The sequence below is a fragment of the Somniosus microcephalus genome, chromosome 12, assembly GCF_052327205.1.
Source record: "Somniosus microcephalus isolate GS21.2 chromosome 12, FLI_Smic_1.0, whole genome shotgun sequence".
Taxonomy (NCBI): domain Eukaryota; kingdom Metazoa; phylum Chordata; class Chondrichthyes; order Squaliformes; family Somniosidae; genus Somniosus; species Somniosus microcephalus.
Genome location: NC_140998.1, coordinates 116,993,045 through 117,011,147, shown reverse-complemented (window position 1 = coordinate 117,011,147; position 18,103 = coordinate 116,993,045). Strand labels below are relative to the sequence as shown.

At 39.2% G+C, this 18,103-nt stretch overlaps 1 protein-coding gene and 1 long non-coding RNA gene across 20 annotated transcripts in view; one reads left to right on the top strand and one right to left on the bottom strand.

Moving 5' to 3' along the window:
• meis2a (Meis homeobox 2a) overlaps window positions 1-12,552 on the top strand; it is a 96,531-nt gene extending 83,979 nt beyond the window's left edge. For 8 of the 19 annotated variants that reach the window (XM_086003455.1, XM_086003452.1, XM_086003449.1 and 5 more), the window contains 3 exons: window positions 6,122-6,180; window positions 8,388-8,498; window positions 11,177-12,552. In XM_086003455.1, the coding sequence (XP_085859581.1) occupies window positions 6,122-6,180; window positions 8,388-8,498; window positions 11,177-11,463 (457 nt within the window). In that variant the 3' untranslated portion in view covers window positions 11,464-12,552. Of the gene's footprint in view, window positions 1-6,121; window positions 6,181-8,387; window positions 8,499-8,796; window positions 8,893-11,176 lie in introns of all 19 variants that reach the window. The other 11 variants (XM_086003466.1, XM_086003465.1, XM_086003462.1 and 8 more) reach the window with 3 other exon arrangements.
• On the bottom strand, window positions 9,632-16,172 carry LOC147109483 (uncharacterized). Its single transcript, XR_015080297.1, has 2 exons — window positions 15,696-16,172; window positions 9,632-12,804 (listed from the first exon to the last, which is right to left on the bottom strand). It is a non-coding gene; the product is annotated as an uncharacterized LOC147109483 (long non-coding RNA).
• Between the last annotated feature and the right edge of the window lie 1,931 nt (window positions 16,173-18,103).

The window sequence follows — 18,103 nt, the reverse complement described above, 5'->3', positions numbered from 1 at the left end:
TCTCAAATTGAGTTGCCCAAATTTCCATTCATTAATTTACAGGGATGGAAATTGGGAAGGCTCCCTTGCAGGTGGCCATGCCTCCCTACTCAATATTCCTGTGTCCAGGTGATCCAAAAGCCCCAGGTGCAGAAACAGGAAAATCTGGCCAGGAGCTGATACTTCTAGTAGCTGGACTGGTCATAAGTGTTCCCATTATTATTTACATGTTATTTCAGTTGAACTGCATTTGTTATGATCTATTAAATAGAAGATTCGACAAAGGTTATTGATTCTTTTTATTCGAACTGGAACATTTATATTTCTGTATAGGGAGAAATCAAATCATAATGCATCCTGGCCTGCACAAGAAAGTAAAATTCTGCTTACCATACAAATACATTTTACTGTTTAAAATATCAAAGTTCATCAGCATGCCTATTAGGTCCTGTCACAGAATGAAAGGCTTACTAATAGGCATGGTATTCAGCTTATAGGCTAGATTCCAGTTATCAGCTACAAGATTTCACAAACCGGTTAAACAACTAGTTTTGGAGGATAGTTTGCTTAAGTAGAAGTGACGATCTAATGTGGGCTTCATTCCAGATAAATAAGGTTTGGCATGAAGATTTCTCATGGCAAGAATGCTAAAAATAGGAGTAGGTTGCCAGGTGTGGTATTGAATCAGTGAAGCAGAAAACAGGGTGGTATGAGTAAAGGGGAAATAAGTTCAATAAAACTTGAGCATAGATGTAGGAGAATGTTAACCCTACATATAGAGGCACCACACAGAATTGTGTGTGTTTTTTAAAGGTAACTGCAGAGGAATCACTACTCGTATTGTCAGGATCAATTAGTGAATGCATTAAACATAAGCATATGCAAACTTTCAGGATTATATATTTGGAAGTTCGTGTTTCTGTTTTTGGCTAGCATTTTAAAGTGCCTATTTCTCATTTGTGAGACAGTAGAAACATTTTTTAAATCTCTGCATGTTAAATGAACCACTCTTCGTACTAATGTAAACATTCTGATGAGTATCCAAAGATATGACCTCTATGTGACCCCTTAACCTTGCCTGTAATTATTTGTTTGAAGACAGTATGAAGTTCCCATGCTGAGAGGGACTATAATGGTTTGCAGCTCTGTGTGCAAGTGTGTACGAGGGGAGCAAGAGAGACTTTATAATAAGGAGACTACCAGATGTAAATAATAAAAATGGTTGGGGGTAAAAAGAAAAACCTAGTAATTTAGTCCAGCCCATTACTTGGAGAACGCCAGGGAGAAATGAATGGGGGAAGGGAAAGAGGAGGGGTGCATTACCCTGTGATGTGATACAGGAGCACATGAAGTCTCCTTCTCATCTCTGGAGTTTTTTTTGTGTCATGTGCACACACCATTAGTGGCTCTTGGGAGGAGAGAAAACAGCCTTATCTGCCTGGTCTGATAATCTCAATTGGCCGTATTCTGATTGATAAAAGGGAGTGTAGCTACAGAGCTTTGAATCAACTCCCAAAGGGACACAACACATTAGCCTGCCAGTGAGTCTAGTAAGGAGAAGGTTACTATGCTCAAAATGAGCAAGTATGGACACCAAAAGATCTGAAGTGTAATTTACCCTACACCTGTAAACCTTTGAGTTCTGATAGCACATCTTTTTCCCACTTGACATCTGAAAAAGTAACCCACAAATTTTAAATGTTACATTATAAAGTATCATTTTAAAAATTGAAGAGAACGACAGGACAGTTCTTTAGATGCAACAGTCCTATTGCATTTGACACCAGGCTTCAAATAGTTACATTTGGATGTGCTTTCCTTTTGCCGGTTTCAAATCAAAATGTTAAATATAAACAGTACAAATTAATGTACTATAATGTTAGATCAGAGTGCAAATACACACCTCCTAATTAAACTCAGTATGCAGGGAGGGTGGGGAGGTAGCATTATATTGATAACAGGTTAGATCAGCCTGGGTAGTTACCATTACCGCAGTGAGACGGTGTTAGCCGAGTAAAATCAAAGGTAGCTCCGATAATGCTATAGTGTAACATGTTAGACAAGCAATATCTGGTGCTACCGAGTGTTAATGGGACAGATTTAATCCCCATTTCCCTCAGCCATACTGCCAGAACTGACATCGGTAATGATCAAGGAGCAAGTGACGCACCCTTCCCTCTTGAGCACAGTAGGCACATAGTTTGGGGTTACTTGCAAAGAGAAAAATTGGGAGACCTGGGATAACATACTGCCATGAACAGATACAGGTCCTAAAAAAAACTCAGAGATACCTACTGGCATTTAATATTAAAAGTTATTCCTGAAACTTTTTTCTTCTTAAAAAAAACTCCTGGAATCATACAGCACAGAAGGAGGCCATTCGACCCATCGTGTTTGTGCCGACTCTTTGAAAGAGCTATACAATTAGTCCCACTCCACTGCTCTTTCCCCGTAGTTCTGCAAATTTTTCCTCTTTTAGTATATTACTATAGTATAGTAAAGGTGGATGGGAATGTAAGTTGTGAGGAGGATGCAAGGAGGCTTCAAGGGGATATAGACAGGCTAAGTGAGTGGACAAGAACATGGCAAATGGAATATAATGTGGAGAAATGTGAAGTTATCCACTTTGGTAGGAAAAATAGAAAAGCAGAGTATTTTTTAAATGGTGAGAGATTGGGAAATGTTGGTGTTCAGAGGGACCTGGGTATCCTTGTACACGAATCACTGAACGTTAACATGCAGGTAGAGCAAGCAATTAGGAAAGCAAATGGTATGTTGGCCTTTATTACAAGAGGATTTGAGTACAAGAGTAAAGATGTCTTACTGCAATTATTTGGGCCCTGGTGAGACACATCTGGAGTATTGTGTACAGTTTTGGTCTCCTTACCTAAGGAAGGATATACTTGCCATAGAGGGAGTGCAACGAAGGTTCACCAGACTGGTTCCTGGGATAGGGGGATTGTCCTATGAGGAGAGATTGAGTAGACTAGGCCTATATTCTCCAGAGTTTAGAAGAATGAGAGGTGACCTCATTGAAACATATAAAATTCTTACAGGGCTTGACAGGGTAGATGCAGGGAGGATGTTTCCCCTGGCTGGGGAGTCCAGAACCAGGGGTCACAATCTCAGAATAAGGGGTCGGCCATTTTGGACTGAGATGGAGAAACTTCTTCACTCAGAGGGTGGTGAATCTTTGGAATTCTCTACCCCAGAGGGCTGTGGAGGCTCAGTCGTTAAGTTAATTCAAGACAGAGATTGATAGATTTTTGAATATTAAGGGAATCAAGGGATATGGGGATAGTGCAGGAAAGTGGAGTTGAGGTAGAAGATCAGCCATGATCTTATTGAATGGCGGAGCAGGCTCGAAGGGCCAAATGGCCTACTCCTGCTCCTATTATGTTCTTATGTATATATCCAATTCCCCTTTGAAAGTCACTATTGAATCTGCTTCCACCACCCTTTCAGGCAGTGCATTCCAGGTCATTCCAGATAAATGTCTTTTATGTAATGTTGTGACGTAGATTATTCCCCATTTTGTTAGGTCCACGTGATCTTTAAACCCCCTGCGACTGAGAGGGTGTGTGTGTTACTTACTCCCGCATTACTATCATTGCTCCCTGTAGCCAGCCAGCAGTAGATACTTTAACTGGACAGACAGGACTCTCCCTTCTGAATTCCCTCCCCCAACAGGGAGACACTGCAGCTTCTGCTTTAGTGTTGCTTAGTTCAGGAAGTGAGAATTGAACCCACAATTGATCTTTTACATGACACTAAACATTAGTGTCTGCCTATAATTCCCCTTTCAGTTTGGTACTGTTTGCCACCTGAGCGACACTTCCTCCATTAGCCAAGAGCTCAGAACACTGAAATTCAGAGTTCTCCACTGCGGCCGTGAATGCTGCTCTGTGATTTGTCAATGGGAGACACAATATAGTGCGTGGGACTTGTCCTGCCAATTTTTCTTCCCACATGGGTGAAAATACCCTGCTTTTGCAAAGTACCCCATCTACTGGCCTGCCTGAGAACTGACAACCACTTAAATATCATTTAAACACAGGATTCAGACTTGGGACCTCTGTTTAGAAGTCCAGTCATACTGCTAGAGTGACACAACTCCTATTGAAAAAAAAATGACCTTCATCTAAAAGCTTTTATTTGAAAATTGCAGTTTCAAAACTACCCATAAAACCTCCACCAAAAACTGCAGTGGGTGTGCATTATAGCCGTTCTGTTTAATTGCACTTGATCTTGATTCAGATTTGACTTCAAAGTCTATTGATTGAAATCAAAAATATATCTGCAGACACCCATGTCACACGCATAACTTAATATCACTTTGTGCCTTGCTACAATTCATTATGGTGGCAAGTGTGAACATGGGATAAATTGGATTCAGTTTGGATCTGGTAATCGTAACTGAACTGGCTCTTATTCGGAACAGGGTCACTTTGTGTATTCTGACTGCGGAACAGACATTTGTTTACTGACAATTTGATTTAATGATATCTGCACTGCTTGTTATAAAGACGCCTCACCATTTCCCTGAAGAACATCTCTTTCTTCGGTTGCTTAGCTAGTTTTAATGCCTGAAGCAGCTTTTCAACTGAAGCTTAGGCAAGACAAGTAATTGTGTTGGGTGACATTTTTTTTGACAACAAAGATAGAATGCAAATCTTTAGAGGATTCCCCTTCAATAATCCGCATATAGATAGAAAATAATTCATAATGCACTTGCTAAAACATTGGCAAAAATTATTACAATCCTGTTAGAAGGTAAATTCTGAAATAAGAATGCTTACTTTAGAATAATAAGCTATTTGACTATGGCTATTTCGCATCAGAAATCCGTCATGGGATAGTGTTTTTTTTGGGCTCCTGGTTCACTCTCCTCTCTTTCTCCCCATCCCCCAATTTCACAGCCATGAGACATTTGTTACATGCCATTCGCATGAGTTGTATTTCTTGCACTGAGTTGGATATAAAAGACAGTGGAGTAGCTTGGCTCCATTTCAAATGCAAACATTTGGCCTCCACATAGAGATTGCTAACATTTTAGATAGTAAGAAATATGAGGGTTTTTTTGTGGCGGGGGGTGCGCGGTGGCTGGGCTGGGAGGCAGGGCAGATAAATTAAAGCCAGACCTGAGATGATTAATTTCACATATCTTTTATGAAGCGATTTTATCTGGCTGTTTGGGAAGAACAGGAAAGTGGCAATTTTCTGGTAACAGTGAGGGACCGTCAAGCTGTATCATAATTTGTCAAATCAAAAGTGAAATCCAAGGTTGCCACAATTTTTTTTACAACTGCAGCACTTTGGTGGTGTTCTGGAAGTACAATAATTGGAGAACTTTTTTTATGTAAGAAGTTTGCACTTTTAAGTTTTCCAGAAAAGTATTAATTTTAAAGACCTTAATGGACTGGTGCCCCCACCACCATTTTTGATCCCTCTCCACCCCTTTGTTTCCCAAAATGACAAAAGATACAAGTGCCTGAGTGCAAACGTATCTTTCGTCTCAAAATAAAAAGTGTCTGTTTCGACCTGTAGAAAGAAGTCGTCTATTTTCAAATGTCTTTTAGTACCCACATTCCTGATGGGCATTTGCCTTTTTTTTTCCTGCCCTGGGTGTGGAAATCTTGGTTGAAAAGGTCACTGTTGCCAGTCGCTAACCTCTAAATGACCCCTTGACTTTACAGTCTAAAACTGCAGGAGCTGCGAATGAGCAGGAGCCTTTCTGTACCAGCACTTATTTGCTGCTGTGGTGATAAAACTTCAGACAGCCTAATTGATGGGCTTGCTGACATAACAATACCTTGTGAAAGCAGAGAGTGGCAAAGCCTGGTCTTCATTTATGGACAGCTGGAAGGGGAGTTGCACCCCCTCTGAGGAGAAAGCAACCTATTTGAGGCAATGAACTTTTACCATGTTTGTGCCTCTTGCACAGGCAGACATTCCATTTTAAACACTAACATTTTAAATAGTTGACGTCAGAGGCCTTTAAATCAACAGATGACAAATGTGCTCACATGTACGGGTGTCTTTTCTGTGCCTTCAACGAATTAAAATGATGCAAAAGTGTAAGTTCTAAAATCGCGTTTTCAAACTAAGAAATTAAAATCTACCCTTTTCTCATTTGTTTCAGGTTTATTAATGCCAGGAGAAGAATAGTACAACCCATGATCGACCAGTCAAATCGAGCAGGCAAGTCCCAAGTAGTATCTGTATTCAAGCCCCGCAGGCACAAATCCACATCAAGTTATTCTTCAGGAGTTCCTTCACCTGGTAAATAAACCTGGCAGCCAGGCATTCTGGGAGAGCTTTTGTCCCAGAATTCCAGTGCAGGGAGCAACCTCACTAATTGGTGCCAACTGGAATTCCCCACCCTCACTTTCCTGAAGCTGCTTTTATTTCTGTTAATAATGGTAATTGGGCAAATATCCTTGCACCACAAGTAGCTTGCTGAGTGGGTACTGCTGCTGACTCACTGGCCGTCTTTCGCAGCCACTTGATGCTTTCCTTACTGCTCACAACTCCTTGGTGAATGCGCTTACTTATTTCACCAATGCTGTTGTTTAATCACCATTAATGATAGCTGCGGATTGCTTGAAAAGATTACTGCTAAAGTTAACCTAAATGCACTCACTGTTTACCAGTTGGTTGGATGAAACATCAAGGAATATATTTTGCTCCATTCAATAATTCTAACAAGAAATGTAAGCATGAGTATGAAGCAGTGTTCTCTACTATACTCTCATGTCTGCTTATTTTTTTGCCAAAGTTGGTCAATAGAGGAAAATATAGTCCATAGTTTCTTGTTTACCTACATTTTATTGAAAATTAGAACTGGTGTGAAATTATATATTTTATTTCAAGTTAATCCCTATTGTAAAAGTGCTAAAAAAAAATCAATTTGATCTATTTTTTAATTTGGCTTATTCACGATATTTAATCAAAGGACATGTTGTATTGACCATGGAGTTGTGTCCTTCTGCATTGGTTTGTGAAAAGCTTTATCGAAGTTTTGGTTGTCACTCACACTGCTTTGATTTGATGTTGATTTGCACCCGCTGCTTTCCTTCAATTTATAAATTGTTATTTATTTATGGGACTTGTATACAGCTTTCCAAACATGCGTCTCTGCTGGGATCAGGAACGGTACTCTAGTGTGAAACAGAATAGGAAGGCCAAAACACTAATCTTATGTGCTCTGATAGCCAGAGGGAGTTCTGATTTTAATTGGCAGGGTAAGAGTTAATCTCACTGCTGTACGATAAAGCTCAGTAAATTCTAGATAACGTAAGAAAAATGTTCTCGCTCGCTGTGCTGAAGGCACTGACTCTGGGTGGGGTTTGGATCCACAGGTGCCTTCTGCATACCTGCCCAAGTGGCTTTCTTCATGCATGAGTCTATACAGAGAGTGTTGGAAGGTTGTTCAAGCGTGAGAGGCATTGCAGCCAAACCTAATGCTTTCATTACCCAAAATCAACACACACACATTCAAGAACACATTATTGGAATGAAGCTAGGACTGGGAGGCTTGGCTGATTTTTATTCTCCCCTTCTCCCTAGCTCAGGAATGCTGAAGCCATTTGTAGTGCCCCTTAGTTGGCTAGGATCACCTAACTCAGGGAAGTTGATAAATATTTGAAAAAGAACAAAATGATATGGGTATGGGGGGTAGAAGCAGAGAGCTGGCACAAGCATAATGGGCCAAATGGCCTGCCTCTGCTGTACAATTCCACGAATCTATGAACCTGGGACCCTCTGGTCTGTAAAGCTCAGTTCCATACTCGGGAGAGCACTTAATAAGATTTGAGGAAATGCCTCTATGATTTATTTTTTATCATCCTAATTTTAAATTGTTGCACAATAATTATAGGCATTGCATAACACTTTTCTTAGTTTTGTGTAATTTGATAATACTGATTGAATAAACCCATTAACAGTTAGGCTGGATGTCTTCATACTTAGTATGCAATTAAAGAAAGTGTAGGCACTAGTCACGGTTATTTATTGAGAAACATCAGGGCAAAATGCCCAGCTATGTAATCTTTGCATTAAGAGATATGGACTGTGCAAGCAGAAGAAATACCTAACTCTTGCATAAAATAGGTTTCCAAATCTTCTAGGCATTGGGGAGAGCAGCTATGCTTTGAAACACTACTCTTTACACTGTGCTTTTGCAATATAACGTTGCACCTTTGATCTGTTTCTATCTGCCAGGATTTTTCAGAAATGGGGAGGGGGTGGGGTGAATGCATTCAGTGCTAAAGTTATTTCTTTAATGGTACTTTCCATGTAAGTTTCTGGTGTTTGACAACGTATTGTGTTTGCTGTTTCAGGAGTAACTGCTGATTGTTTGGTATGTCTTTTCTTTCTCCTCTGTGTCCACGTTTGACTACAATCAGGTTTTCTTCTTGATCCTTCAGTAAGCCAAGGAGCAGCATACAGTCCAGAGGGCCAACCAATGGGAAGTTTTGTATTGGATGGTCAGCAACATATGGGAATTCGGCCTGCTGGTAAGCCAAATGCAGTCCTTCCACGCCCTAAATGTAGCGTCATCACCTCCTCTATCTCTCCATCCACTTCACCTGTCATGCCCCACCATCACAGGGTTTTCCTCTCTGCCTGCTGCCTGCCTTGCCTGTCTTCTTTGCACCCACGGGGAAACAAATCTTTCAGACAAGAGATTTGTGAGGAATTTATCCACCCCACGGATCCTAAAATACAAAAAAAATTATAAGGGATCTTTTTCACTATCTAGTAGTCGACCTTGCTGATTTTCTGGCATCTTCTTGGATTTTATCTCCCTTCTAGGACCTATGAGTGGAATGGGCATGAATATGGGCATGGATGGGCAATGGCACTACATGTAACCTTCATCTAGTTAACCAATCGCAAAGCACGGGGGAAGTAAGTACGATCGGGCTGTTTATTCTGTCTATTAATGTAGTGCAATTTTTTAATTCCCATCACCCCCCCCACTCCAATTTTTTTCTCCTTGCCCGTATTTGCATGCTGTTCCAATAAAGGGCCAGTTGTAATTATTTATCTCATGACATTTGACACCATTTTGCAAGCTGCAAAAGGTCAGCTAACTAATTTACAGTATACAGAGCAAATTAGGTCTGGAGTAATTCTGTTTAATTATGAAGCCCAGAGAATCAAACTCAAGCAGCGAATGAACAATTGGGACATTTAAGGGAAAAGAAACATCTTCAGGGCACCAATTGACTTGAGAGAAATTAACCAGGCTTCATGAAGCGATAAAAACGAGAAGTGAGACTGTCCTTTGAGTGACATAAATCTGTCAGGAAACGATTGATGCATGAATTATCTTATATGCAAAGATGAAATGTTGCAGTTCGCAATCCGCAGTCTGGATATATGGCACTGGTGATACAACACATTCCTCACTGGGAATTTTTCCCCCCTGAAAGTATATGCATCACCTCCTCTGTGAGATTAGAAAAAGAGAAAGGAAAATGTAAAAAAAAACAGTAGCAGACATTATGAGATGACTGCAAGTGCAGGAATGGAATCGGCAGAGAAGCTGATTGGCTACAGTCTAAATAATCCATCAGTTGGAGTGTGTCCAATGTATGTGATGTTTGAGGAATTCAGATACAGCAAACAGCAATACATCACATCATTGAGGCATCAGAGCATGAGGTTTTATTTAATAACTGAAACTCTTCGCTACCATTGAGCTTAATGCTTACATTTGAAAAAGAATGGCAGACTATTTCATTATTAAATCATCTTCAATCCTTTTGTACTGAAAGTTGTATATGCTACCCACAAAAAAATGACTTCCCTGCAGTCACTTAACTTGACTGGATTGTTTCAGATTATGTAAAATAATGGTTATAGTTTCATGTGAGATCTTTGAGGGGGTTACCATAGTACATCAGTGATGGAGTCAGTTTCCTTCCTTCCTTCCTTCCTTCACTAATGCAGTCAAAAAAAATGTTAAAATCAATGTTCCCTAAAACAGTCATTGAGACAACATTTTCTCAGCTTGGATAATTCTTAATATAGGCCATATAATTTCTGGCCTATTTAATTACATAACATATTTTATGCTTCATAACCAATTACATTAATGGCTTAATACAGACAATATTATCCTCCCTTTATTTGATTATGCAGCCACACAATATGGTATATTTGGTACTTAATTATCATCATCCAGTGAGCATGCTGCTGTGCTAGAATAAACAGAGCTGAGTTGGACTTATTACACAGTGCAGACTGTATTATTGTCTCAGTATGGTTTTACCACTGTGGTTACTAATGTACTGCAGATCTACTTAACACAATGACAACAGCTTACAGGTCTTTAGATTACCAGCTTATAGTGTCAAAAAATACCTTCCACAATTCTATTGGTAAGTGCTAGTGGATGAATAGAGGTAAAGTTAATTTCCTCTGATTTTAGCTCTGCATTGGAAACTATATTGCTAGTTATTTTATATTAAAATTAGTTCTAGCTAGATGGATGGACTCTATAATCTGATTAACATTTACTGACAGATCTTTCCCACTGTAAGCCCACATCCCACGCTCTCAGAGCAACAGGTATGACCCCCCTCCTTCCCTTCTATGTTTTGAGTTTCAGTTATGTAGTAGAGAGAGCCCAATCCAAATGTCCCACTCTACTTGAAAAACATTCATAAAATGGATTGAGAAGTAATTCCCCCATTTTATCTGAAAAGACAATTAATTTTTGGGTGCTTTTTTTATTTGGATAAACTGCATGTGTGAAGGGGAGAGATCCCATTGCACCAGCTTTCTTGTATATAGATGTCTTCTTGGTCTCTTGCCATGTTTCTTTTAATATCTTCTCTGGTTCTGCTTAATCTTCAGTTTTTTTTCTATTGTTCCCTGTATTCTTTTTTCCTGAAACTTGATCTTTTTTTCTTTCATGAACCAATGTATCTCCTGTGACCTATGAGTAAGATTGAACACATGGTTATTGAATTAATCATTGTGACGAGTGCAGTGATTTATTATAAAATATCTGCGAATATGTAATAGCTCATATACATCAATATTACTGTAACTCTATATGCACAGAGATGTATGTGCACTGTCCATATAAGAAAACTACTAATGAGACATTAGAATAAGCTTTTATGGAATGTATTTTTTGAAAATGTTAACACATTGTAATTGTTTATTTTTGTCTTTTCAGGTTTACAAGGCATGCCAGGGGACTATGTATCTCAGGGTGGTCCTATGGGTATGAGTATGGCACAGCCAAGTTACACTCCTCCCCAGATGACCCCACACCCTGCCCAGTTAAGACACGGACCCCCAATGCATTCCTATCTCCCGAGTCACCCACATCACCCGGCCATGATGATGCATGGAGGACCCCCGCCTCACCCTGGAATGCCAATGTCAGCACAAAGCCCCACAATGTTAAATCCTGTAGACCCCAGTGTGGGGGGACAGGTTATGGACATCCACGCCCAATAGTATAAGGGAAAAAAAGAGAAAAAAAATGTAAGACTTTAAACTTTGAACAGATGTTGACACTTAATGGAATTCCAGATGAGCTGTGATTTTGTTTTCTCTCAACGTCAGCAGAGGACCAATGACGAGCCCAGGCTAATGTGAAGCCAAAGGCTTTCTTCACCTGAACTTAACTCCAATGTAAAGTTCCTCTGGAAAAGACTGAAAGATTTATTACTACTGTAGCATAAATATAGGAACTAAGTTAACTTGTACATTTCTGTTGATCACTCTATTTCTGTTGCTTCCAATAGTTTTTAGAAAGAAAGTTATCCTTTTTCCACACTATGTGTGTTGTTCCCAAAATGGTTGTCCTCGTACAGCAAATGGAGCCACGTTTCAGACCAGATTGCCCAAGTCCAGCCAACTTGCCATAGAGGAAGAAGCTAAGATGAAGATCCGTGAGACTTTTCTGGATGCGGCCATAGGTGAAAGGTTTTAAGAATGCACTCACATACCTGATTTTACTGGAACGAATGTGGCCTGTAGTGGCAAAGCCTACTTGGTCCGAGTGAAGGACCTATGTCTGATCATGCTCTGGACTGACTCTTCTTCAAAGAGCTTGTTGATGGAAACCTGAAGATGAATTAGCAGCTTCCTCCTATGGCTGTGGGCCACAGCATTGAGAAAACGTTGTCACACGAACTCAGAATGCTCTTGGGCAGAATTTTCTTAATGAAAGATCCTTTTGCTGGTCTTGCACCAAAACAGAGACCTTTTTAAATGAACTCAAACTGCTTGGAACAAGCAACAACAACAAAAATACTGTAACATACTTGGTACAGAGAGTTCAGTATATTAATTGTTACATGTTAGATATCTATGTGTTTACCTCAATGAGAAATAACGAATGTTTTGCTAGTATCAAATCTGCTGTGGAATTGGTATTGTATGTCAATGAATTCCTTACTTTTATCAGCACGTGTCACTAGAGGAAAATGCTGTTTCCCTTGCGAGCTTTGTCAGATTACATAAATACTTGTATGAGGACTGTGACGTATGTTTAAAAGGTGTTCAGTCACAAAATGCCGTAATAAATATTTCATTTTTAGATTTTTTTTTCTGTTTGATAACACACCTGTAATGGCTTCAACTTTCTTGGGACTTTCTAACAGACCCCTCCAGAAGTGTCTGCAGCTAAAGGACTGTTTTTGTTTTTGTCGTTGGTTAGTTCAGTCCTGTACGGTTCACATTTAACCCATTGTTTGCTGCTGTACACAGGCAGTTGGTGTGAAGTCTTATATTTGATCCCAGGCGCTGAGTGATATTTCAAAGATGCGGTTGTCACTTCCTCAGATGTGGCCACTGTTTTATACAAAAAAGCAGGAGGATTTTATTTTTCTTGCTGTAGCATGAACAGAACAGCAACTGGAAAACATAAGCTCAATGAAGAGGAAGCTCAGTATTGGAGTATTTAAGAGGGTTTAAGAACAGGGTATCTTCTCTACAAAAAAAAACCCATTTCTACATGTTGTACAGTGTTTTCTACACCAACACTCACCCGGAGAATAAGAAATCCGGCCGTTGGAGTGAACAACTTTATCAATATCTTGGTCGCAGGTATGGGGTTTAAACAAAAAGTTCAAAAGTGATGCGAGCCACCATGTTCAACTTTACAAATCCTTTCTATATTTGTGTGTCGCCATGTTTACATCCCCCTCCATCCCCAGAATTTGCCTTTTCTGGTTTTAAAGTCATTGGAAGCTCATTTTAAACAGGCCAGTCTCACAGCTTCCCCCAGCTCTACCCCCTCCTCCGATCTACTTTCCCACCAAAGTGAGCGGGTAAAATATCAGCTAATTTCAAACAGTTTCTCTGATCGTTAAACCGAACGGGCTGAATTGTTCCAGAGTTTTTGTAAAGTCAGTGTGGTGGCGGGAGGGGAAAAAAACGTATTTATAGAAATGTGGAAAATCAGATTGGCCAGCATTTGAAGTGAGTTATATTGTATTTAAAACCCTGGAGGTTTCTCCTTTTTGTTTACAGAGCTTCTTAATAAAAGTTTATTTAAAAAAAAGAGCCTGGGTTGCTACCATTAAAATGTGTTATGTACAGAGAGCATTGGGTGACGGTTTTAGGCATGTTTCAATGTGTTGAGTATTTTGAATTGTGCTATTTTGTGTTGTGAGAATTGGAGATTGCAAGCTGCAGACCCCAAACTGACCACCTGATGTGTTTAATCATAAAGTTTTTGGAGGCTCGCCTTTACTGAACTTCAGTCATATTCCTTTCATTTCATTTGCAGATGCCCTTATTTCTCCGCATTTCAGGAACTATCCCAATCTTCGGCGTTTTCTCAGCTGCAGCAAGCGGTTAAAGGCGCTCGCTACACTTTTGGTTAAAACCCGGTGGTTAAACTTTGATTCCAAAATTCAAACTTATTATTCGCTTTCTCGTCTTTGCTGGTCCCTTCCCAGAGAGTTTCATGAAGCGCCTTTTGCTTTAAGAAGTTGTTTTTTTTTACAATCCAAACTCTCGTTATAAGCCAAGGCAGAATTTTTCAAGTCAGTTTGCGCACCCGCTCCCCCCCCCCATCATTCCCCTTTCAAAACGCAGCCGTGCATTTACTCTGGATTAGGGAGCCTGAACTTTCCAACTTGTTTTGAGTTGCCCCTCTATGCAGTGCAGCAGGACCCGCTGTGAGTCCATCCTCAATGTGTGGTGCCTGTGGCCATTCAAGATCGTTATCCTCTAACTTTAGTATAAAAAAACAAACTTTTGAAAATTGAATTAAAAAACACTTCGCATTTTCTTGCCGTTAAACTGGGGACTGGGATTCATTTTGAAATGATTTGATTGCTCTTTATTTACAACAGTCGATCTTAATCTGAAGATTAGGGTTATTTAGTTGAATATTTGTTAATACATTAAAACAATACATTGTATTTTTTTTGTCCGTGCATTTTTTAAGGCAGATCGAATGATAAATGTTGCATTAACGCTGCTGGTAGGGATTGCTAGTTCTAAGAAATGACATGGGGTGCAAAATGAGCAACTGGATTGCCATTTAAAACTGAAAGGGTTTCTTGACCCGTCTGCTTTAGACTTTAAAGTCACAAAGAATGATGAATAATAAATCTAGTGAGTTTAGACCCTCCTATTGTATCTCCTTGCGCATTCTAAACCTGGTTCTTATAGATATTATTCTAACCTGATAAAATAGAGTTTTGCAACCTTTTATCAATGTTTTATTTTTTTGTGCGCAGATGGGAGATTGCACTCTGCGAATGCGGAGTTCTGATTACTTAGGAAAGAAATGCTCCATTAATAAGACAAGTCAAAGAACCGTCTTTGGTGCTGATGGAAATAATATCGTCCTATAGATTCGCTGCTCAGATCTGCTGTGAAGCTGGAAAGTTTGGCAGCGATTTGGTATCGACTCCAATGTTAAATGTATTCTTGGGGAAATTGATTAAAATGAAACAAGCAGTTCCACTAAAGTAATTTAAGGGAGGAAATCTATAAAAATCAAAGTCCAACAAAAATTCCATTTACATAATTGACAACTGCAAATGCAAAACTATATTTTTATCACAGTAAATAAAAAATCAAGAAAAGTCATCACATTTCTTTAGATGTAATTACTGGAGCCCGTCCCAAATAAATTACTACGGAAATAAATGGCTAGGCAATAGCGTCTCTTTACTGCAAACTCTTGTACACTGAAGAATGTGTTAAAACCAGCGGAGGGGAAAAAGGCAGTACATTTGAATAGTCTGTATAAAGATTTTTCTACATTTTGGAATTTTTAACCAACCATTTTAGCTGTAAACATGTTACTATGGAGACTCCGTGTATCCCAACCCCTAGAGCCCAGAGTGGGTCAGAGAAAACGCCGCTATTTCTGGAGATCATTTATCACTGTCACCAGATAATGATTCCCGCAGCAACCTCCTATTGATGTTTATAATTGCATTATCTCATATGGAATGATCAATGAAAACGGGAGCCAGGCATGGGATAATCAGCAAACGCCTCCAACAACAAAAAACTTCTTGGCTCTTTTCAAAAGATAGCAAAAAAAAAAACTCTTTACAAACTCGATTCACGTCTGGTTTCAGCCTCGCTCGGTTTTTCAGATCCAAGCAGGTTACTGTTCCGACGCCTGAAAAGTCCTCAAATAACCAATATGAACAAGAGAAAAGGAATCAATTCGGATTGTGTTACTGCCTCTCACGGAAGTTATGACAAATTACCTGTGAACGCTTTCTCTGAGGATACTTGGCTTTTATCTCATCGCCCAAGTAAATCAATGCAAATAAATGGTCGGACTGCAGCTGTTTGTCCCCCTCTGTACGTGTGCACGATTACCTAAAATAGATTTTGTTTTTTTAAGTCGGCCCGTTTTGATTTCGTAATCCGTCAGTATTTTTGTATATTATTTGATTTTAAAGGTTTATTTTTCAGCCTCAAGTGTACATCCTTTATAACCTTCCATAAAATATTAACCAATTGAAAACGAGCGCGAATCTTTGAGAACAATTAAAAGTAATCGGCTAGTTTGACTTTGTAATATAACTTGTACTTCAAAATACGTCCCGATTACAATTTTAATACAAAGCACAGACAGATATGTGTTGAATATTATGTTTTGGAACAGTTTCCTGGGCTGTGGAATGAAACCCCACTGAAAAACTCTGCACACTGACTAGACCGCACGCCAGCTCAATGTTGCGTCTATACATTACCTTTGAATGTCGCTTTTCTTAAGTGAAATCGACCTTTAGTCCTTTTTTAAATAAGTTTTGTGACTGTTGTGTGGTCACATTTAACACCGCATTTCTTCCAGTCAGAAGCCGGTAGATCAAGAATTGGCAACGGGAGAATTGGGAAGATTTACATTAAGTTTTTGTCAAATCCAAATTTCTGCTTCACTTTAAAAATCTTTATGCCATCTGTCTATAGAGTAAATTAGGATTCACATTTACCCACGTTGTACGTTGTAGACTTATTGGCTATTCTTTTTTTCAGTGCGATGGAGCCTATTTAATAGTTTCTGATTGTTGCCCGAAATGTCAGGCAGTCTTTTATAGTAGGTTACGTGTTGTGCTTTCCTTCCAAGTCACTTCTCCCTGAACCTGCACATTACCGAGTCGGTTTCAAAATGAGCCGAGAACATCTCTTCCTTACAAGTTGGATCCTGACGATCTTATGGATTGCTCTGCGGATGCGTTAATAGAGGAATATATATCGGAATATTGGGTATCATAGCAGAGTATAGTGACTAATAAAGGAAAACGTGCAGGTTGGGATTGATAGGATTCTGTATTGGTCATAAAATATATAAACGCAAGTGACATTAATCTATATTTGTCTATAGATAAAGACGTCACGCCTTTATAGAGACAGAGGTATGTGTGTAACAACACACTAAACATTATTGAACAACGTTGAAAGCAGTGCACACGCAAACTCCCATCATCTACACTGTCTACTTCAGGTTTGCAGAGAGTGGATCTGACTGAAGTCACGTTTATATCTCCTGTATCTATTTGAGAAAGCTTGGGTGACTTTTAATATTGTATATGAAGACATTATACAATACATCACGTTGCAATATGCTGTACACAATATGATCAAGGATGTCGAAGTTTGTAATTTTATTGCGCTATCACAATTGAAAGGTTAGGTTAAAGGTAAGGGGAGCCCTGTATTCCTCACAATATCAACAGTCACTGCTTCATCAGAAAATCGGAATTTCCTGGCCGCACAAATCACATTACTGTATTTCGGTTCTTATTTAGAACAAGTTCTTTTTTTATATAAAAAAAATAAGCGTCAACAGATTATTCCCCGCAGGAAGCTCCGAAATATTTTGCATAATTATCCCCAGTGCGTAAATGCCAACTCTTATTTGCTTTTGATGATCAAGGCCGGGGGGAGGGGAGGGGATGGTCGTGAAATAAATCTATTTATTATTTGTAATATTTTCCATCTTTACAGATGAGATTTGCAGTTCTGTGGCGACTCCGATTTGACAATAAACACGGGCAAGAAATACAGAGAAAACGAATATTAAAACATTCCCGTTGGATTGGCTCGATAAGCACCCTCGTTATTTAAAAGTGTCTGATAGCGTTTTTTCCCCCTTGTTGGAAATAATTGTATTATAAAGAAATGCAAATAAAATTAAAAACGCGCATCATTTTCCCATTAGCAATTTGATTTATAAACACGCATGGCCAATCAAAAAATAGTATGCCGCTTGATCTGCAGAATACTTACTATCAATATTACATGAACGATTGCAAAAAAAATTAAGCGTCTGCTGTAACAAGGAAACCAACGAGCTATTAGAAGTACTGATTAATAACTAGCAGGATAATGTTCACAGCCTTCTCTGCCCGACTGCCTTTTTGAATTAGAGACGGTTCCACACTCTCCAGAGTGTCTATCTTCTAGAAGAATGAGTGACGGATATTTTTCCTCTCTCTCTCCTCGAACTTAATGATGTAAATATTCTAATTAGTAAATCACACTTGCTGAAGGCAAGACCATGAGATCGAATCGCCAGCTCTGCAAAAGACGGCAAAGTTGAGCATGCAATTGCTTAGATGATAGGAAAGATCTTTAAAAAAAACCAGAGAAACATATAAAACTTGAG